The following is an 18,862-nucleotide window of genomic DNA, read 5'->3' on the forward strand; positions in this document are numbered from 1 at the left end:
CCTGGTCTGAGAAGATTCCATATGCCATGGGGGCAACTAAGGCTGTGAGCCACAATTACTGAGCCTGTGCTGTGGAGCCTGAATGCCACAAATGCTGAGCCCACGTGCTGCAAGTACTGAAGCCCACACACCCTGGAGCCTATGCTCTGCAACAAGAAACCACCACAGTGAGAAGCCCACACACTGCATCTAGGGAGTAGACCTCACTTGCCACCACTGGAGAAAACCAACGGGCAGCAATGAAGACCCAGCACACCCCCAAAACAACAAAATTATAAAAATAAATACCTACAAATAAACTTAACCAAGGAGGTGAAAGACCTGTACACTAAAAAATATAAATCACCGATGAAAGAAATTGAAGAAGGCACAAATAAGTGGAAAGAAAATCCTGTTTTATGATTGCAATAATTATTCTTAAAGTATCCATACTACTCATAGCAGACTATAGGTTCAGTGAAATCTCTTATTAAAGTTCCAGTCCATTTTTCACACACATACACATGCACACACACACACACACACACACACGCGCGCGCACACACAAAATCTGAAATTTGTATCGAACCACAATAAACCCTGTGTACCCAAAGTATTTTTGAGAAAGAAGAACAAAGCTGGAGGACTACTACTTCCTGATTTCAAACTACATTACAAAGATAAAATGACATGATACTAGGACTTCCCTGGTGATCCAGTGGTTAAAGACTGCACACTTTCACTGTGAGGGACTGGGTTTGATCCCTGGTTGGAGAACTAAGATCCCACATGCTGGGCAGCGTGGCAAAAGAAGAAACAAAAAATCAATATGCTTCTGTCATAAAAACAGACACTGATCAATGGAACTCTGTTTCATTAGAAAATCCACAGTGTCAAAAAGATATGACACTGAAAGATGAATTCCCTAGGTTGGTAAGTGCCCAATATGATCCTGGAGAAGAGTGGACAAATAGCTCCAGAAAGAATGAAGAGGCTGAGGAAAAGTGAAAAAAAAAAGCCCAGTTGTGGATGTGACTGGTGATGGAAGTAAAGTCTGATGCTGTGAAGAACAGAATTGCATAGGAACCTGGAATGTTAGGTCCATGAATCAAGGCAAATTGGAAGTGGTCAAACAGGAGATGGCAAGAGTGAACATCGACATTTTAGGAATCAGTGAACTAAAATGGACTGGAATGGGTGAATTTAATTGAGATGACCATTATATCTACTACTGTAGGCAAGAATCCCTTAGAAGAAATGGAGTAGCCCTCACAGTCAACAGAAGAGTCTGAAATGCAGTACTTGGGTGCAGTCTCAGAAATGACAGATTGATCTCTGTTCATTTCCAAGGCAAACCATTCAGTATCACAGTCATCCAAGTCTATGCCCAACCACTAATGTAGGATAAGCTGAAGTTGAACGGTTCTATGAGGACCTACAAGACTTAACACCAAGAAAAGATGTTCTTTTTATCATAGGGGAACGGAATGCAAAAGTAGGAAGTCAAGAGATACCTGGAGTAACAGGAGAGTTCGGCCTTGGAGTATGAAATGAAGCAGGGCAAAGGCTAACAGTTTTGTCAAGAGAATGCACCAGTCGTAGCAAACACCCTCTTCCAACAACACAGGAGACAGCTCTACACATGGACATCACCAGATGGTCAGTATTGAAATCAAATTGATTATATTCTTTGCAGCCGAAGATGGAGAAGCTCTATACAACCAGCAAAAACAAGACTAGGAGCTGATTGTGGCTCAGATCATGAACTCCTTATTGCCAAATTCAGACTTAAATTGAAGAAAGTAGGGAAAACCTCTAGACCATTCAGGTATGACCTAAATCAAATCCCTTATGACTATACAGTGGAAGTGATAAATACATTCAAGGGATTAGATTTGATAAAATGCCTGAAGAACTATGGACGGAGGTTTGTAACATTGTACAGGATGTGGTCAAAGCCATCTCCAAGAAAAAGAAATGCAAAATAGCAAAATGCTTGTCTGAGGAGGCCTTACAAATAGATGAGCAAAGAAAAGAATCAAAAGGCAAAGGAGAAAAGGAAGGATATATCCATCTGAATACAGAGTTCCAAAGAACAGCAAGGAGAGATACAAAAGCCTTCCTAAGTTCCTAAGTGATCAATGCAAAGAAATAGAGGAAAACAACAGAATGGGAAAGACTAGCAATCTCTTCAGGAAAATTAGAGATACCAAGGGAACATTTCATGGAAAGATGAGCACAATAAAGGACAGAAATGGCATGGACCTAACAAAAGCAGAAGATACTAAGAAAAGTTGGCAAGAACACAGAAGAACTATACAAAAAAGATCTTAATGACCCAGATAAACACATGGTGTGATCACTCACCTAGAGCCAGACATCCTGGAATCTGAAGTCAAGTGGGCCTTAGGAAACATCACTACAAATAAAAGCTAGTGGAGGTGATGGAATTTCAGCTGAGCTATTTGAAGTCCTAAAAGATGATGCTGTGAAAATGTTGCACTCAGTATGCCAGCAAATTTGGAAAACTCAGCAGTGGATTGATACTTTTGAAAGAATTGATGCTTTCAAACTGTGGTGTTGGAGAAGACTCTTGAGAGTCCCTTGGACTGCAAGGAGGGCAAACCAGTCAATTTTAAAGGAAATTAGTCCTGAATATTCGTTGGAAGGTCTAATACTGAAGCTGAAGCTCTAATACTTTGGCCACCTGATGCGAAGCCAGCTTATTAGAAAAGAACCTGATGCTGGGAAACATTGAAGGCAGGATGAGAAGAGTGTGACAGAGGATGAGTTGGTTGGATGGCATCACCGACTTGGTGGACTTCAGTTTGAGCAACTCCGGAAGTTGGTGATAGACAGGGAAGCCTGGCGTGCTGCAATCCATGGGGTCGCAAAGAGTTGGACATGACTGAGCGACTGAATTGAATTTCATATGCTAATGAGTGGGAGGTTTGGTTTATTCCATCCATTTTGAGGAAGGGTTGGAGATTGCCAGGGATTGAGCCACTGCCCACTCCTTGGTTTTCTGACAGTGTCTTGGAACTATCATGGCCCCTCTGTGTGTTTCATTTAGCTTGCTGTTTGAGGATCAAGGTCTAGTTGGCTTGTCTGCCATCTTGGACCTGTTTGATCCCAATTGGTTTATGTTGTGTCCTTGGGCTATGTCATTTCTTTCAAAAGTTTGCCCTGCCCCTTTGCCTCCTGCTACACACGGGGTCAAAAAAAGTTGGACACGACTGAGCGACTTTCACTTCATCTCATGCTTGCTAGTGCTCGGTTGCTTCAGTCATGTCCTGCTCTTTGTGACCCATGGACTGTAGCCCGCCAGGCTCCTCTGTCCACAGGATTCTCCATGCAAGGATACTAGAGTGGGTTGATAATGCGCTCCTCCAGGGGATCTTCCCTTCACTTCACTTTGACTCTAGCAACTCTAGCAACAGGTTCAGCGCAGAAGCAGATGTGAGACTATGGCTGTCATCTCGGGAGCCAGACTTGAAAGAGATTTGCAACAAAATTGTAAAACTGTTGCCACTCTTTGTATTTTGGGGAAATATCACTTTTTAAAAAGGTAATGTTCCTTGATCCTTATCACATAGCCTTACCTGACTATGCAACCTCTCCCTACTAACCAGGGGAGGTGGGGGGCACAGTTCTTGAGGGGCTAGCCTCCTGTGTTTCCCCTTCCCCTGGCAAAGTAATAAAGCCACACTTTGTTTCTTCTCCATAAAAAATAAATAAAAAGGTACTGTTTATTGCTTTAAAATGAAAATAATTTTTAGAGCTTTGTTTTAATTTATGATAAACATATTATAATATAAATTTGTAATATGGTAAACTGCGGTGCTGGAGAAGACTCGTGAGAGTCCCTTGGACAGCATGGAGGTCAAACCAGTCAATGTTAAGGGAAATCGACTCTGAATATTCATTGGGAGGACTGATGCTGAAGCTGAAGCTCCAGTATTTTGGTCACCTGATGTGAACAGTCGACTCATTGGAAAAGTCCCTGATGCTGGGAAAGATCGAGGGCAGAAGGAGAAGAGGGTGTCAGAAGATGTGATGGCTGGATGGCATCACTGATGCAATGGACATGAACTTGGGCAAACTCCAGGAGACGGTGACGGACAGGGAGGCCTGACATGCTGCAGTCCATGGGGTCCCAAAGAGTTGGACACAATTGGGTGACTGAACAACAAAACATGACTTGTGGGACTTAGTTCCCTGACCAGGAATTATACTTCAGCCCTTGGCAGTGAGAGTGTAGAGTCCTAACTACTGCACCACACCAGGAAATTCTTGTCCATCATTTTTTTAGAGTTTAAAATGGTCTGGAGAGACAGAATTTGAGACCCACTTATCTAATTTAATCCTCATAGCACCTCTGTGAGATCATCAGTCCCACGTCAATAGGGAATAAACTGAGGCCTGGAGAGGGAAGAGATCTGCCTTTTGTTTCACTGCCATTAAGTGGCAAGGGCAGAATTCAAACCTCGTGCTTAAAGTGTATGCCTCCACTGAGGAAACCAGATCTGAAAGAGACACATGCACCCCAATGTTCATCGCAGCACTGTTTATAATAGCCAGGACATGGAAGCAACCTAGATGCCCATCAGCAGATGAATGGATAAGGAAGCTGTGGTACATATACACCATGGAATATTACTCAGCCGTCAAAAAGAATTCATTTGATCCAGTCCTAATGAGATGGATGAAACTGGAGCCCCTTATACAGAGTGAAGTAAGCCAGAAAGATAAAGAATATTACAGCATACTAACACATATATATGGAATTTAGAAAGATGGTAACGATAACCCTATATGCAAAACAGAAAAAGAGACACAGAAATACAGAACAGACTTTTGAACTCTGTGGGAGAAGGTGAGGGTGGGATGTTTCAAAAGAACAGCATGTATACTATCTATGGTGAAACAGATCACCAGCCCAGGTGGGATGCATGAGACAAGTGCTCGGGCCTGGTACACTGGGAAGACCCAGAGGAATCGGGTGGAGAGGGAGGTGGGAGGGGGGATCGGGATGGGGAATAAGTGTAAATCTGTGGCTGATTCATATCAATGTATGACAAAACCCACTGAAATGTTGTGAAGTAATTAGCCTCCAACTAATAAAAAAATTAAAAAAAAAAAAAAGTGTATGCCTCAAGGTTCAGTGAAATCTACTCCTCCTGTAGGCAGATGGTGTAGGGGGTCCCCAAAGAAAGAAAACCAAGCATGGCTTTCTTGACATAGAAGAAGGCATTTTTGGCATAAGCCATCTCTTTGTCTAAGCCTGACCACAACTCTTGTCCTTGAACAGGTCTCAGTAATAATGACCTTAAGGTAATAACATCATCAGGCATGAAAAGTAACAATAGAAAAGATATTCTATCAGTATTAAAGACTCTCAGTTCTGTTTCAGCAGTAAAGATAGTCTGAAATGCCAGGTAAGTTGGGACCAAAGGGATGGTGAGTCATCCAGCTCTGCATTTCACATGATGTACTCTGCATATAAGTTAAATAAGCAGGGTGATAATATACATCCTTGACATCACTTTCCCGACAAAGGTCCATATAGTCAAAGCTATGGTTTTTCCAGTAGTAATGTACGGACATGAGAGTTGGACCATAAAGAAGACTGAGTGCTGAAGAATTGATGGTTTCGAACTGTGGTGCTGGAGAAGACTCTCGAGAGTCATTTGGACAGTAAGGATATCAAACCAGTCAATCCTCAGTTCAGTTCAGTTTAGTCACTCAGTCGTGTCCGACTCTGTGACCCCATGAATCGCAGCACGCCAGGCCTCTCTGTCCATCACCAACTCTCGGAGTTTACTCAAACTCATGTCCATCAAATCGGTGATGCCATCCAGCCATCTCATCCTCTGTCGTCCCCTTCTCCTCCTACCCCCAATCGCTCCCAGCATCAGGGTCTTTTCCAATGAGTCAGCTCTTCACATGAGGTGGCCAAAGTATTGGTGTTTCAGCTTTAGCATCAGTCCTTCCAATGAACACCCAGGACTGATCTCCTTTAGGATGGACTGGTTGGATCTCCTTGAAGTCCACGGGACTCACAAGAGTCTTCTCCAACACCACAGTTCAAAAGCATCAATTTTTCGGTGCTCAGCTTTCTTCACAGTCCAACTCTCACATCATACATACTTATTTAACTTATATGCAGAGTACATCATGAGAAACGCTGGGCTGGAAGAAGCACAAGCTGGAATCAAGATTGCCGGGAGAAATATCAATAACCTCAGATATGCAGGTAACCTTATGGCAGAAAGTGAAGAGGAACTAAAAAGCCTTTTGATGAAAGAGGAAAGTGAAAAAGTTGGCTTAAAGCTCAACATTCAGAAAACTAAGATCACGGCATGTGGTCCCATCACTTCATGGGCAAATAGATGGGGAAACAGTGGAAACAGTGAGAGACTTTGTATTTTTGGGCTCCAAAATCACTGCAGAAGGTGATTGCAGCCATGAAATTAAAAGACACTTACTCCTTGGAAGAAAAGTTATGAACAACCTAGATAGCACATTAAAAAGCAGAGACATTACTTTGCCAACAAAGGTCCGTCTAGTCAAGGCTATGGTTTTTCCAGTGGTCATGTATGTGAGAGTCAATCCTAAAGGAAGTCAATTCTGAATATTCACCAGAAGGACTGATGCTGAAGCTCCAATATTTTTGTCACCTCATGCAAAGACGCATTGGAAAAGACCAATGATGCTGGGAAAGATTGAGGGCAAGAGGAGAAGGGGGCAACAGAGGATGAGATGGTTGGATGGCATCACTGACTCAATGGACATGAATTTGAAGGAACCCTGCGAGATAATGTAGGAGAGGGCAGCCTGGCATGCTGCTGTTCACGGGGTCACAAAGATTAGGACACGACTTAGTGACTGGATAACAAGGGATGATGTAGACCTTTTCTGCCTCTCATGAGTTCATCCAGCGGAAGTTTGCAGTCTGACTTCCCAAAGCTCCTTTATACTTAAAACTTCCTCAATTGTCTGATTTGGGGAGACACTGGTTTGGGAAAGATCCCCGTGGATCTCCTTACTTGTTGCAAGTAATGAATCCTTCCTTCTCCCACTTTTTGGCTTGAAACCCATCAAAAGGCAAACCCAGGTTTTCAGGTAACTTTTTGGCAAGAGCGCCATTTAGCATGAGTCCACTTGCCTCTTTAAACCACGTATCCTTATTTGTAAGGTGTGCACCACAATGTTTCTACTTCCTGGGGTACTGGTGTGATTCTGCATCAGATGATACTAACAATCCGATGAGTGAGAAATTTATCCCATTCTACAGAAAAGAAGGCTGAGGCTCATGATCCAGTGGTCTCCAGCTTTAGAGACCACCCACCCCAGGCCCACCTGGACCGCCCCCTCCCCAGCTCCTGCCCCTGCTGGGACCCCCTTGGCTGCTAGCGCGCCAGTACAACTCCACCCACAACCCGCCTGGACCCCCGTTCACCAGCTGGGCACTTCTGGAAGCCCGTGAGCCGCCGGCTCCTCCCGCTTGCCTCACTTCCGGCGCCCAGGCCGGAAACCTTTCAGATTCTTATGATCGCGCTCCGGAAGTGAGTCACTGGGCCAGTACCTAAGATGGCCGCCAGCCCATCTGCCTCAGTGGACGATAGATGAGAAGCCGGCCGGAACCTGGAAGTTGCCCGGCTAGGCAGTGGTAGCTTCGGGGGCGTGGCTTCCGGTGGCCCGCGCCTGCGAGTCCCGGCGCTGGATCTAGTAGAGGTGGCGGGTGACAGGCGCTGCTGCCCGGTCGGCGGCGGCTGGTGCCCAGGCAAACTAGCGGCCTCCAGCTCGCGGCCCCGCAAGGCTCCACGGCCGCACCGTGGGATGGACGAGGGGAAGATGGACGAGAATGAATGGCGGTACCACGGTGAAGGCAACAAGAGCCTAGTGGTGGCCCATGCGCAGGTGAGCGGTGGCCTGTCGGCGAGGTTCAGGGCCCTCACCCTACTCCCTGGGGGTTACGCGTCCCCCAGAGCCCCTTCAGCGCAGGTCGGTTCTGCATCCTCTCAGCACCGACTACCCCCGGATCGGTTCCCCAGCAGCCCTTCTCCCGATCGGTTGCGCGTTCCCCGAGTGTCACTGCCTCTCGAATAGATAAGTTTCGCCTCTCCCCAGCATCACTACCCTGTCTGGTCGGTTCTGCCTCCGCTTTGTGTCACCGCCTTCCCCCAGATCAGTTCCGCGTCTCCCCAGCGCTCTCCTCCTCCCCCTAGGTTGGTGCGGTGTCTCCCCAGCATTCCCCTCCGTCCAGATCGGTTCCCTGTTCCTCCAGTGTTATCTCCTCCCCCTGGGTCTGTTCCGTGTCCTCCCAACGCCCCCAGCCTGGTCTCACACGGAACCGCCTCCGACTGCCCAGCCGCGGTGAGGACGCCCGGTGTAGTCTTATGCAAGATAGAGGTTACGGGCAAGCTCCGGAGGAAGAAGCAAAGTGCTTGGAGTGCTTGAACTCCCCGAGCACCGAGGGAGTTCAGCCTCTGAAATGCGGGGAATTGCTGTTCTCCTACTGCTGTTGTTAATATTAGTGGAGCATTGTCTACAGGTTCTTCTCCAGAATCTTTTAGAATTTAAAAAATTTCCCTTTCTTTATTCAGTAAGGATGAGTTTCAGAGAGTGCGGTAAGGACTCTCAGTGAGTTGAATCCAGGAAGAGAAGCTTGTGGGTTTGTGTTAAGGCCCGGATCTCTCTTACATCTTGCTGTCTGATTCAACCAGGCAGGAATGTGATGGGCTGGGGGAGGAACCAATAGGTGTCATTGAGGGCTTAAGAGAATGGGAGTTGCATTTACACAGAGCTGGGTGGAATCCCGGTTCTACCACTGCCTGGCTTAGGTTCAGTTTCTGCATTTGCCCAGTGAAACTGGTAACAGAATCCCCTTTGCGGAATTGCTAGAAAGATGAGCTGGACAAGTTATGCAAGTGATAACTATCATCCCCACTTGGCTCAGTGGTTAGGTGCTCTGACCCAGCCCAACAGCTCCTACAGGGTGATTGGCGCAGGAGCTGAGTGATGGCCTGCCCTGTTGTTCCTGAGCTGGGTGCCCTGGGGCAGCTGTAGGGTAAGCTGCAGTCACCCATGTGGCCCCTGTGTTCTGCATTTTGTTACCCATTAGCACTGTTGGGAAACTGAAGAAGTGAGACTGCAGGCTTTGCTCAAGATCTTTAGGATAATTAATAATTGACAAGGCTTAACCTGAAGCCTGTCTTCTCTGTGCAGTCTGCTGGGCCTCACTGTGTTTCAGGGTTGGGCAAAGCACCAGATATTCCAGTATGAGTCCCTTTTGTTGTTTGAATATTATGTGACCTCCTGCATCCTTTCACAATTCAAATACTCATATTCCAATTCCTCACTAAGACTACATGGTATATCTTCATTTTATGTAAAGCTAATTAAGACTTCTTTTAGCTAATGAACTGAGTTTCAAAAATAGCATCAGATGAAGGAGCAATTTCCAGACTCAGAGTAAAAGGACACCAGGCCTTGGGCACTCAGATGCCTTCTCCATTGTCCCTGACAAGCATGTGTCCACTCTCTAGGGCAGCTGCCCCTTCCCTTGTTGCCCAACTCCAGTTGTCAAGGTCATGTTTCCTATTCCTTTAGACTGAGTCATCAGGCTTCTCTGTTACCTGTTCTCTTCATTCTTTATTTTAAATCTAAATCTTTGTTACTGTGCTCATTCCTGCTTGGTGGTTGTTATCATTTGAAGATTATGATCACAAGCGGTCTCGTAAGAAAACGTTCCCACCAAGTGAAGGCGCTGAGTAAAGGGAGAATTATGCCCCTTTTGGATTGAGAAGCCTTTCGGCTTTACTTAGGCCTTGAGGACCAGGAAGGAAAGGGAGCCCTGGAAGGCAGCTTTCAGGGTCCCCTGTGCCCAAGGAGAGGGGGTCTGTGTGTGAGTGGGATAGAAGAAGGTGGATGAGTGAGAACATGTATTCCTGCTGCCATGGGTGGACTCTGCAGACCCACCTCATTCATTCTGAAGTAGAGTGTGACCTTTACCAGGCTTCATTCAGACTGGGAGATGGTCATTTCCTCAGAGAGGGCATCATCTACTTTCAGAATTGAAAGTTCCTTAAAAAGTGATGAGACAGTCAATCCTAAAGGAAATCAGTCCTGAATATCACTGGAAGGACTGATGCTGAAGCTGAAGCTCCAATACTTTGGCCACCTGCTGCGAAGAACTAGCTCCTTGGAAAAGACCCTGAAGCTGGGAAAGATTGAGGGCAAGAGGAGAAGGGGGTGATAGAGGATGAAATGGTTGGATGGCATCACTGACTCAATGGACATGAGTTTGAGCAAGCTCCGTGACTTGGTGACGGACAGGGAAGCCTGGCGTTCTGCGGTCCATGGGATCACAAAGAGTCTGACACAACTGAGCGACTGAACTGAACTAAAAAGTGATGAATCCATCCCCTGTCCCTTCCAGTGTCAAAGCCTGACATACCTTCAGCCAGCCAGTCCTAAGGTCTGGCATCTGTACTGAAGGAACGTAGGATGAGACACAGTCTTCCAGCCTGATGAGTTGGGAGGCTTCTGGGAGCACAGGACTTGCAGAAAATGGGACCTGGATATGGAGGAGTTAAGTGCAGGCCCAAGGAGAGCTGTAGTGTGAGGATATATTCAGGGCTGGGCAGTAAGAAATGACTGAATGGTAGGCCAGTTCTTGACAGGTTGCTGTAACTTTCCCGTGGCCCCGTGCTCAGCATCCTTGGGACCAGCTGTGCAATTTAACCTTTTCCCAGGCACCGGCCCTTGGCCCTGGCACCAGCCCTCTGCTCAAAGGCTATGGCCAACTTGGCTGTGTACGCTAGTGCCTGGAGTCCCCGGCACTGACCCTGTGGGGGTCTTGGGCAAGGGCTTTTCCACTGTGGGCACATAGTTTCCTTTCCTCACTGCACCTGAGGGTGCTGGCGCTTGTTCTAGAGAGTGCACCCTACTCTGCTCACGCTGAGTTGTGGTCGTGAAGCCCCGGGCAACCCTCAAGTGCACTGCTGCCACGTTGGATTTCTCTCCGGGTGGTGTTGCTTTTACATCTGCAGTGACCCTTCTTCACCTTGGTCTTGTTGGTTTTGGCTTGGTGGCCTGTCCTGTGAAGGTCACTCTAAGACTGGTTTGTCAGTTGATCTCTTAAGCGCGTTCAGTGGGGGAAGTCACCCAGGGCAGGCCAGGCAGAGGTTCCTCCCCCGGCACTGAGCTGCCCCCCAGCTCCCCTCACCTCTGGGATGCAGGGGAAGTAGGGGCCCACTCCCTTTATCACACTAAGCTGTTGTGTTGTTTTCCTCCTTATTGACAGAGGTAACATGAAAGACTTGGCAACCGAGATCTTTTATCAAAAGCTTGTTCCTGATCTTTCAGGGTTTATGTCCTTCCTAAGATTCTGATCGGGCTTCAGATTGTTTCTGCAGTCATTTTGATGCCCTGGGATGTTTGTGTGGGCCCCGAAGATGGGTTCAAGCAGTCAGGGGCTGTGTGTTTCTCTCTTATGTTTTAGGATTTCTGATTTGTAGATCATACTTCTTAATGGAGATATTGGAAGCAAATAAGAGTTGTTCTTTCTTCTTTTAAAGACATATTACCAAATCCTGGGCTTAATTTTCTCCTGAATCTAGTAGAAAGTTAGATATGTTAATGTTCTGTTGCCTATAGTATTTTTTTAAACAAGTAACTTATTCTGTATTTGAGGTTTTTAATGGTATTCATACAGGTGGATAAAGCTGATGAGAGTTCTTTCTTGGTGACGTCTCACTGAGGAACTCTGCATGTAGCCCTGTCTTTATTCCTGGGATCACCTGCAGTTGAACGGTTAGGATTTGGTTCTTCCAAGACATTCTCTCTTTGGTGGTTTTCAGTCCTGGCCTTGGTGAGTGCTGTGGTCTGCCTTTCTGGCATTTGGAGGTCTGCCAGTCTAGGCCTGGTATCCTAAGGTGGCATGGTCACTTCCCCCACCCTGATGGTAACCTTCTTCCTCCTCAGTCAGAACTGTCAGGACAGCACCTGCCCCTTTTACCAGGAAGGTAAGCAAAGCTTCTCTGTGCTGCAGAAGGACAAGACCACAGCTCTGGGTCACCCACCCCTTGGTTTGTTTGGACATTGGCTCTGTGGCCATCATGTGGCCTTGGAGGGCCTGGGCTCTAAAGCCTCCCCTTGGACTTGCATACTTATCTGTCACCCTCATTGTACTTTGCATGCACTTGTGGTTTGTCTTTACAAAACATCCTGCTTCTCTTTCTGCTGTTGGATTTTCCATGCTTTAGAATCCTTCTGAGTACCTCTTCTGCTGCGGTCCCTGAGTGTCCTGCCTGTAAATGCCACCTGGGCTTACACCACCTCTGTCCTGTCTCCTACCTCATAACTGGCGTCTGTGTCTGCTTCTGGCCTGTGGCAGCTGTGGGTCCACAGAGACAGATGAAACTTGGGAAGGAAAGTGCCCTTCCTAGCCCAGGCACCTGCTGTCCCCACTTCCTGTCTGGCCTCCCTTCAGAGTCTTGGGCTGCTCTCTGTGAAATGTCTCCCCTCACCCTCCGTCTGTTCTGTCTGAAGCTGTCAACCCCACACTGTCCCACACCTCGTCCCCCTCATCCCTCTTCTGGAACTGAGTTGTGCTTCTGGTGGTTTCAGTGGACGCAAGTGGCCTGGCCTGATGTTCTGTCATAGGTGTTCTGGTGGAAGATCTGGACAATGGCTTGGGGAGGGGGGTGTCTGTGAGTGGTGGCCTCACCAAAAAGCAGGGCTGAGCCATTTTGGGGTGCCTGGGGCACCACCCTGAGGCTCTATTCTTCTGTTGCTGGGTTTATCTGTCTCCTTTTCCCTTGAAAGTTGCCTAATCTCTGCTTCCCTGGGATTTTCCTGGGGTCCTGTCCTGGGTAGTATCCTCCCTCTGGAGGTAATATCCTCACTTGACTTAGGTTTGTCCTCCAGCAGCGAGGCTTCAGCAGCTCATCACGTCATACCTTACCTTTGCCAAGAGGTCCTGGAGTCTTAATTCCACCCATGAATTTCCTCCCTTGGGCTTCACATGGGTAGGTGACCCTCTTGATACATTGTTTTTGTATTCTTTCATTTCTATTTAATGCCAATCATTAGTTCCTTTCACCGCCCCAGAAAATACAGAATATTAGAAGGAAGAAAGTAAAAAGCATCCAGCATTTTCCTGCTAGTAAAAATAATTTTTGGTAACACCTGATGCACTTCCTTCTATAACATGTTTTTATTGAATGCTTAAGAATGGTATCTGTCTGTTTTTGTTGTCTGCCTTTTCTCTCAACTCTGCAGCATAAATCTGTAGATGCTTCTTCACACACACGCACAAGGCTGCAGAGCACCGGGCAGCCAGGGTTCTGTGCTGTCAGTCACGCGGTTGTGCTTTTAGAGCTGTTAGGAGCCAGACTTTGCGGATGTCTTGGTATTCGGATGACTTGGATGGGTTTTCAGGGGGGATCAAAGAGCACGTCCTAGGTCCTGGCACATAACATGCCGATCCTCCCCCACCACAGCCTGGGACCCTCACTGAATGCTTTCTACTCTTTTTAATTTTATTTATTTTTGTTTGCACTGGGTCTTTGTTGCTGCGTGTGGGCTTTCTCTAGTTGTAAGGAGTGGGGCCTACTCTTCTTGCAGAACACAGGCTCTGGGGCCTGTAGGCTTCAGTCATTGGCAGCACGCAGGCTCAATAGTGGTGGCCCATGGGTTCTAGAGCAAGTTCTAGAGCCCAGGCGCCATGGTTGTGGCACCTGGGCAAAGTTGCCCCATTGCATGTGGGATCGTCCCTGAGCAGGGATCAGACCTGTTTCCCCTGCATTGGCAGGCAGCTTCTTAACCACTGGACCACCTGGCAAGTCCCTCTCTTTCTTTTATAAGTAGAGTGTCATGTACATTTTGAGATTGTTTAGTGTGTGTGTGTATTTATATGTGTCATTTTTCCATTCACTGACTTTTTCAGTCTTGTTGAAATCTTTGGTTTTCATCTAGTGTTTCAAGGCATAAGAGAGCACACCACACTTTTCTATCCTGAAGGACAGAAGAGGTGTAGGTCCCACCTAAGATTCCCTGTCCTGCTTTGGAACAGGGAAGAGCTACCTCTGCCCCGGACCATGCAGAAACTCTTCTTAAGTCCCTCTTCTTACTCTCATCCCTTTCTCTTCATGTTCTTAACGTTTATCCTAGACACTGTGAAGGAGATATATCTTAAACATCTGGTTTCAGATGTTTAAAAGGGAAGGAGTTGTTTGCTTCACAACTGGTTAGAACTTTGTGAGCTGGCAGGGCCCTGGTGTTTGCCAGATTAGGTGTGCATTTGGTCTCCTTCATGGGAATCTCCCTGTGGGCGGTTGCATCAGTCTTGCTACACACCACGGGTGGCCCTTGAACTAACCATGTCTTTATGCCAACCAGGGCTGGCAAGGTTGATTTCTCATCTTTTCTCTTTTGTCCACCTGAATGGGTGTCGCCTGGTCCCATGGCTGGCTTGGGGCGTCACAGGGCCACCAGCTCAGCCCAGTCAGAGCCTCAGAGGGGGCAGTTAGTGCTTGCTGTCCAAAACAGGGGTGCCGCTGAGTGCTGGCGTTTGTGGAGACTGGCCTTCAAGGCGGACACTGCAGCGCCTGTGGGGCCGTTTCTGGTGACAGTTTTGAATGATAAACAGGTCAGTAGAGAAAGCAGTTTTCCTTGAAGCAGACACAACATGACACTCAGAATTTCTTAGTAGGTCTTGAGAAATAGTGGAGTCCAGGTAAAAAGTGAGTGTACTTTTAGGGGCCCGAGTTTCTGGGAAGTTGGCTAGAATTAGGGTTTCTGCATTATCAACTTTTGTTTTTCCTTGAATTTTGATGGAATCCTTGGCCAGTTGATTCCCATGATTGAATACTAATGTCTGCCTGGATTTGGGACGGGGCAGAGATGGCTGGCTGGCATCACTGGACTCAGTGGACATGAGTTTGAGCAAGCTCCAGGAGTTGGTGATGGACAGGGAAGCCTGGTGTGCCTCAGTCCGTGGGGTCGCAGAGTCGGACACAACTGAGCGACTGAACTGAACTGAACTGAGGGGCTGGTACATGCCCTTGACCTTGGCTTCCCCAAGTCTGGGCTTGGGGCTCAGGGAGGTGATGGTTGTCTGGGGTTTTGAGAGGAGTGTGTGTCATCAGAGTGGGATGGGAAGTGTCAGGGGGCCGTGGGCTGGGGAAATGGATCTGGTCTCTATGGGCCTTGCTTGCTCGCGGCCATGTTTTGAGTGCTAAACCTCTACTTTCTGAGCCTCTTCAATCACCAGCCCCTCCTGCCCCACCTGGATCCCCGTGCCCTAGACAGCACCCAGACTGCTGCACCTCACCCTCCTCCTCTGTTCACCGCTTGACAGCCCAGGTTCCCAACCAAGCCCTTCTGCCTGGAACTCTCTGTCTCCGTGGGAATGGTTTCTGAAGTTGTCCAAATGGAATTAATCTCCCCCATTACCAAGACTCCATAACACATCCAGGTTATTTCCTTGAAGAATGGCTGTTTTCAAAGGCTGTACTTGTTTAAAAAGTTTTTTTTTTTTTTTTACATTTTTGACATGTAATGTTAGCATTGTAAAAAATTTTTGAAATGTTATATTTTTTTGAAATGTATGTTATATTAACATTGTAAAAAATTGGAAAAATCCAAATAAACAGAACTTGAAAAAATTAAGTTCCCCAGTTGTTGATACCTGGACACATGGTTATCTGTTCTGAAGTTTTTTCAGACAGTTCACACAAACGCAGCATGCACATACTTTATCTTAAACAAGGGATAACATCGTATGTGGGTATACAGCTTGATTATGACAAAGTACATGGACCTGTATTCTCATGACCAGCTCCTTCTAGAACCTTTCTCAGGGACCATCCCAGGTGCCAGAGATCTTAGTCTCACCTGTTTTTGAGCTTTACATAAATAGCACTGTACCCATACATTATTCTTGATTACACACAGACACACACAGACACAGACACAGACACACAGACACACACACACATATACACACACACATATTTATAAAAATAGGTTCATTCTGAAAGCCCCATTCTGTTATCTTTTTCACTTATCAATGATGATGGCTATCCCTCTGTGTCTGTAAATATGGATCTTCCGTATTTTCTGGTTAATGACTACATAGTATTCCAGGGTCTGGAATATGTCCCTCTCTATTGAATCATCCTCCTCTTGTTGAACATTTAGGTTGTTTACATCTTATTTGGAATTGTAAACAGTACTTTTATATGCAGTAGCTAAAATCTTCTGTGCATCTTTTTTCCTTCAGATAAATCACTGGGAGTGGCCTGACTAGGTCAAAGAGCATAGGTTTTCCTGGTTGCTCAGTGTCCTCAGACACGTGGCCCGGTAATGGCCCTCACTTCCTCCCAGGGTCACTGGGTGTCCGAGGCACTGGTGAGGCCAGCTCCTTCTCCTACCCTTATCCCCAGGCTTTGTGTGGGTACTAATCAGACTCTACTTTATCTTCCAACAGCGTTGTGTGGTGCTTCGTTTTCTGAAGTTTCCTCCTAATAGGAAGAAGGTAAGGTCAGTGGATTTGCCACCCCATCGTTAAAATAATTATTGAAGAAAAAACTTAGATTTTTTTCTGATGCAAAAGTATTAATGCTAATTTTAGAAATTTGAATATGATACAAGCATTCACTCCTGAAAGCCGTGTGCCCATCATTCCTGCAGGACCCAGTGCTTTGACCTGCTGGGTCATCATGGTTAGTCCCTGGGTATTGAGTCAGGAGCCTCCCAGACTAGTTCAGAGAGCTCTGCTTATGACTGGGAAACCCAGGGCCAGGCCTTGGCTTTGCCATGATGATTTCCTCACACCCGCTGCCTCAGTTTCCCTATCTGTGGGGAAGTCTAGCTATGAAAATGAAGTCTGTAATGCTGTGGTAGACAGTCAGTGTTACAAGTCATAGCTGGCAGTTCAGATGGAGCGCTGGGTTTCTGTTCTCTGAGTCACCCAAGCAGAGTACTTTGGGCACCCTTAGAAAACCACTGTTGTTCTGCCACATGCCTGCTGACCCCCGGGTTGCAGTGTCTATCTACCTTGAGGTGTGTATCTAAGTGGTCACAGAGGTCAATATGCAGTAGCCCTGTGGGAGCCTTTCGTCTTTCATGGCCAGTGGGGAGGGCATGATGTGAGCATAGATTCTTACCTTAAAAGGGGAGAAAAGGCTGGAGTTGCAGGTCACACCCACACCGTGGGGGCAGGGCCGTGGTTCTGGATGGTGAGTAGAAATTGGGCTCAAGATCAGGGTGTCGGAGACATGAGTCACCACCTCACCTCATTTGAATTATGGCGAAACAGCCAGAAAAGATGGTGAGGTGGATGGCTTACGGGTGCCAACGGTGGCTGATTGTGCAAATGAAAGGCACTCTTGGGGGTTAGTTTCATAGAATGAGAAGCGGGGACCAGGGGAGAAAGCTTGGGACCGTCGTCACAGTGGGACTGACTGCAGTGAGGTCCGGGGCTGGTGTGGTCAGTGTAGAGAAGGATGGCTTAGGATGGGGGTGCAGTTGCTGAAGAGAATCGTGCAGGAGGTTCTGTCTCTGTGGAATCCAGGTGGAGAGGAGAAACATTTCGGAGGCTGCCTCAGTCCTCTCCCCTCGCCCCTTTCCCCACTCGGGGTCTGTGGAGCCTGGCCTTGGTGAAGGGTCAGAGTTGTCTGGATGCCTCTATTTTCAGTTCTTCCTCTTTACATTGATTGAGGTAATGTCTTTCAAGGCAACAGTTTGCTGGGTTTTTTTTGTTGTTGATATATAAATGGCTCTATGTGATGCCAGCTGCATTATTTGTGGGAAATTGTGTCTGTTAATTCTGTCAATAATAAGACCTTTTTGTCAGAAGCCTGTGGCCACAGCTCTACAGAACCACTGGATGTGTTATGGAGTTTTTTGCCAGGCTTCATCCTAACGCAGTAGTGCCTTGGGATGCAGGCTATGGTCTGCCTGTGTTATGGTGCATGCGTAGCAGCTCAGACCAAGACCTTCTCAGAGCTTGAGCCATGTGTCAGGCACCTCTCAGCCCGCTGTTGATGAAGACAGCCCTCTTGCTCCTGAGTGAGACCTGTGATCAACCCTTTCTCCTTCTTGCCTTGGGTCAGAGTGAGGGGTACAAGATTGATTTTCTAGCTCACTTAAATCTCACAGCTTATCAACTCTTTAAGAACCTCTGGGGTGAAAGTGTTTTATTTCTACATTTAGAGGCTGAAGAATAAAATCTAAATGTCTAGTAATTTTTGGATGGGAAAGATTTTTAAAGTCAAATTCCTCAGAAGGTATGCACAGGCCACAGGTGGAATTCACATGTGTTCCTGGTGTGAGGAAGGCAGGGCCACAAATATAGTTCTTAAACTTACAGCTTCAGAATCACATGGGGCCCTGAGTAGAATGCAGAGGTGGTCCAGGGGCCCTTGGGGACAGACACTCCATTGAGTATGGTAGTCTTCACGGTGGGGCTCACCTTCCTCTGGGTCCAGGGCCACTGGTGGTTTTTTGTGGCCACGTACTTGGCAGCCCTGTATGTGACAGGGGCTCATGGTGGTATCGGAGTCTGCTTTCTAGGAGCTCCCGGGCATTGAGGCCTTCTTGTCCTTCTCTTTTACAGACCTCGGAAGAAATATTTCAGCACCTACAGAACATAGTGGACTTTGGCAAAAATGTCATGAAAGAGTTTTTGGGTGAGAACTATGTTCATTGTGGGGTAAGTGATCTTTTTTAAATGTAGTCTAAAGTCATGGGCACATTCTGTATCAAAATACCAACTCCTCAATTATAGTTTGAAAGTTTGTGCTTCACAGTAACCCCTCATGTTAGTTACAGAGTTTCCAAGTGCTTTTCTCATTTTTGCCCCATGAGG

The 18,862-nt window shown here is 46.9% G+C and overlaps 1 protein-coding gene across 3 annotated transcripts in view; it reads left to right on the plus strand.

Annotated features, from left to right (window-relative positions):
* Positions 1-7,661: 7,661 nt before the first annotated feature.
* The window catches only part of IPPK (inositol-pentakisphosphate 2-kinase), a 48,301-nt gene continuing 37,100 nt past the window's right edge, over positions 7,662-18,862 (plus strand). The window contains exons 1-3 of one of the 3 annotated variants that reach the window (XM_043927876.1): positions 7,662-7,902; positions 16,481-16,528; positions 18,611-18,706. In XM_043927876.1, coding sequence (XP_043783811.1) covers positions 7,822-7,902; positions 16,481-16,528; positions 18,611-18,706 — 225 coding nt within the window. In that variant the 5' untranslated portion in view covers positions 7,662-7,821. The remainder of the gene's footprint in view (positions 7,903-16,480; positions 16,529-18,610; positions 18,707-18,862) is intronic. The other 2 variants (XM_043927877.1, XM_043927875.1) reach the window with 2 other exon arrangements.

The sequence above is a fragment of the Cervus elaphus genome, chromosome 16, assembly GCF_910594005.1.
Source record: "Cervus elaphus chromosome 16, mCerEla1.1, whole genome shotgun sequence".
NCBI classification, from domain to species: Eukaryota; Metazoa; Chordata; class Mammalia; order Artiodactyla; family Cervidae; genus Cervus; species Cervus elaphus.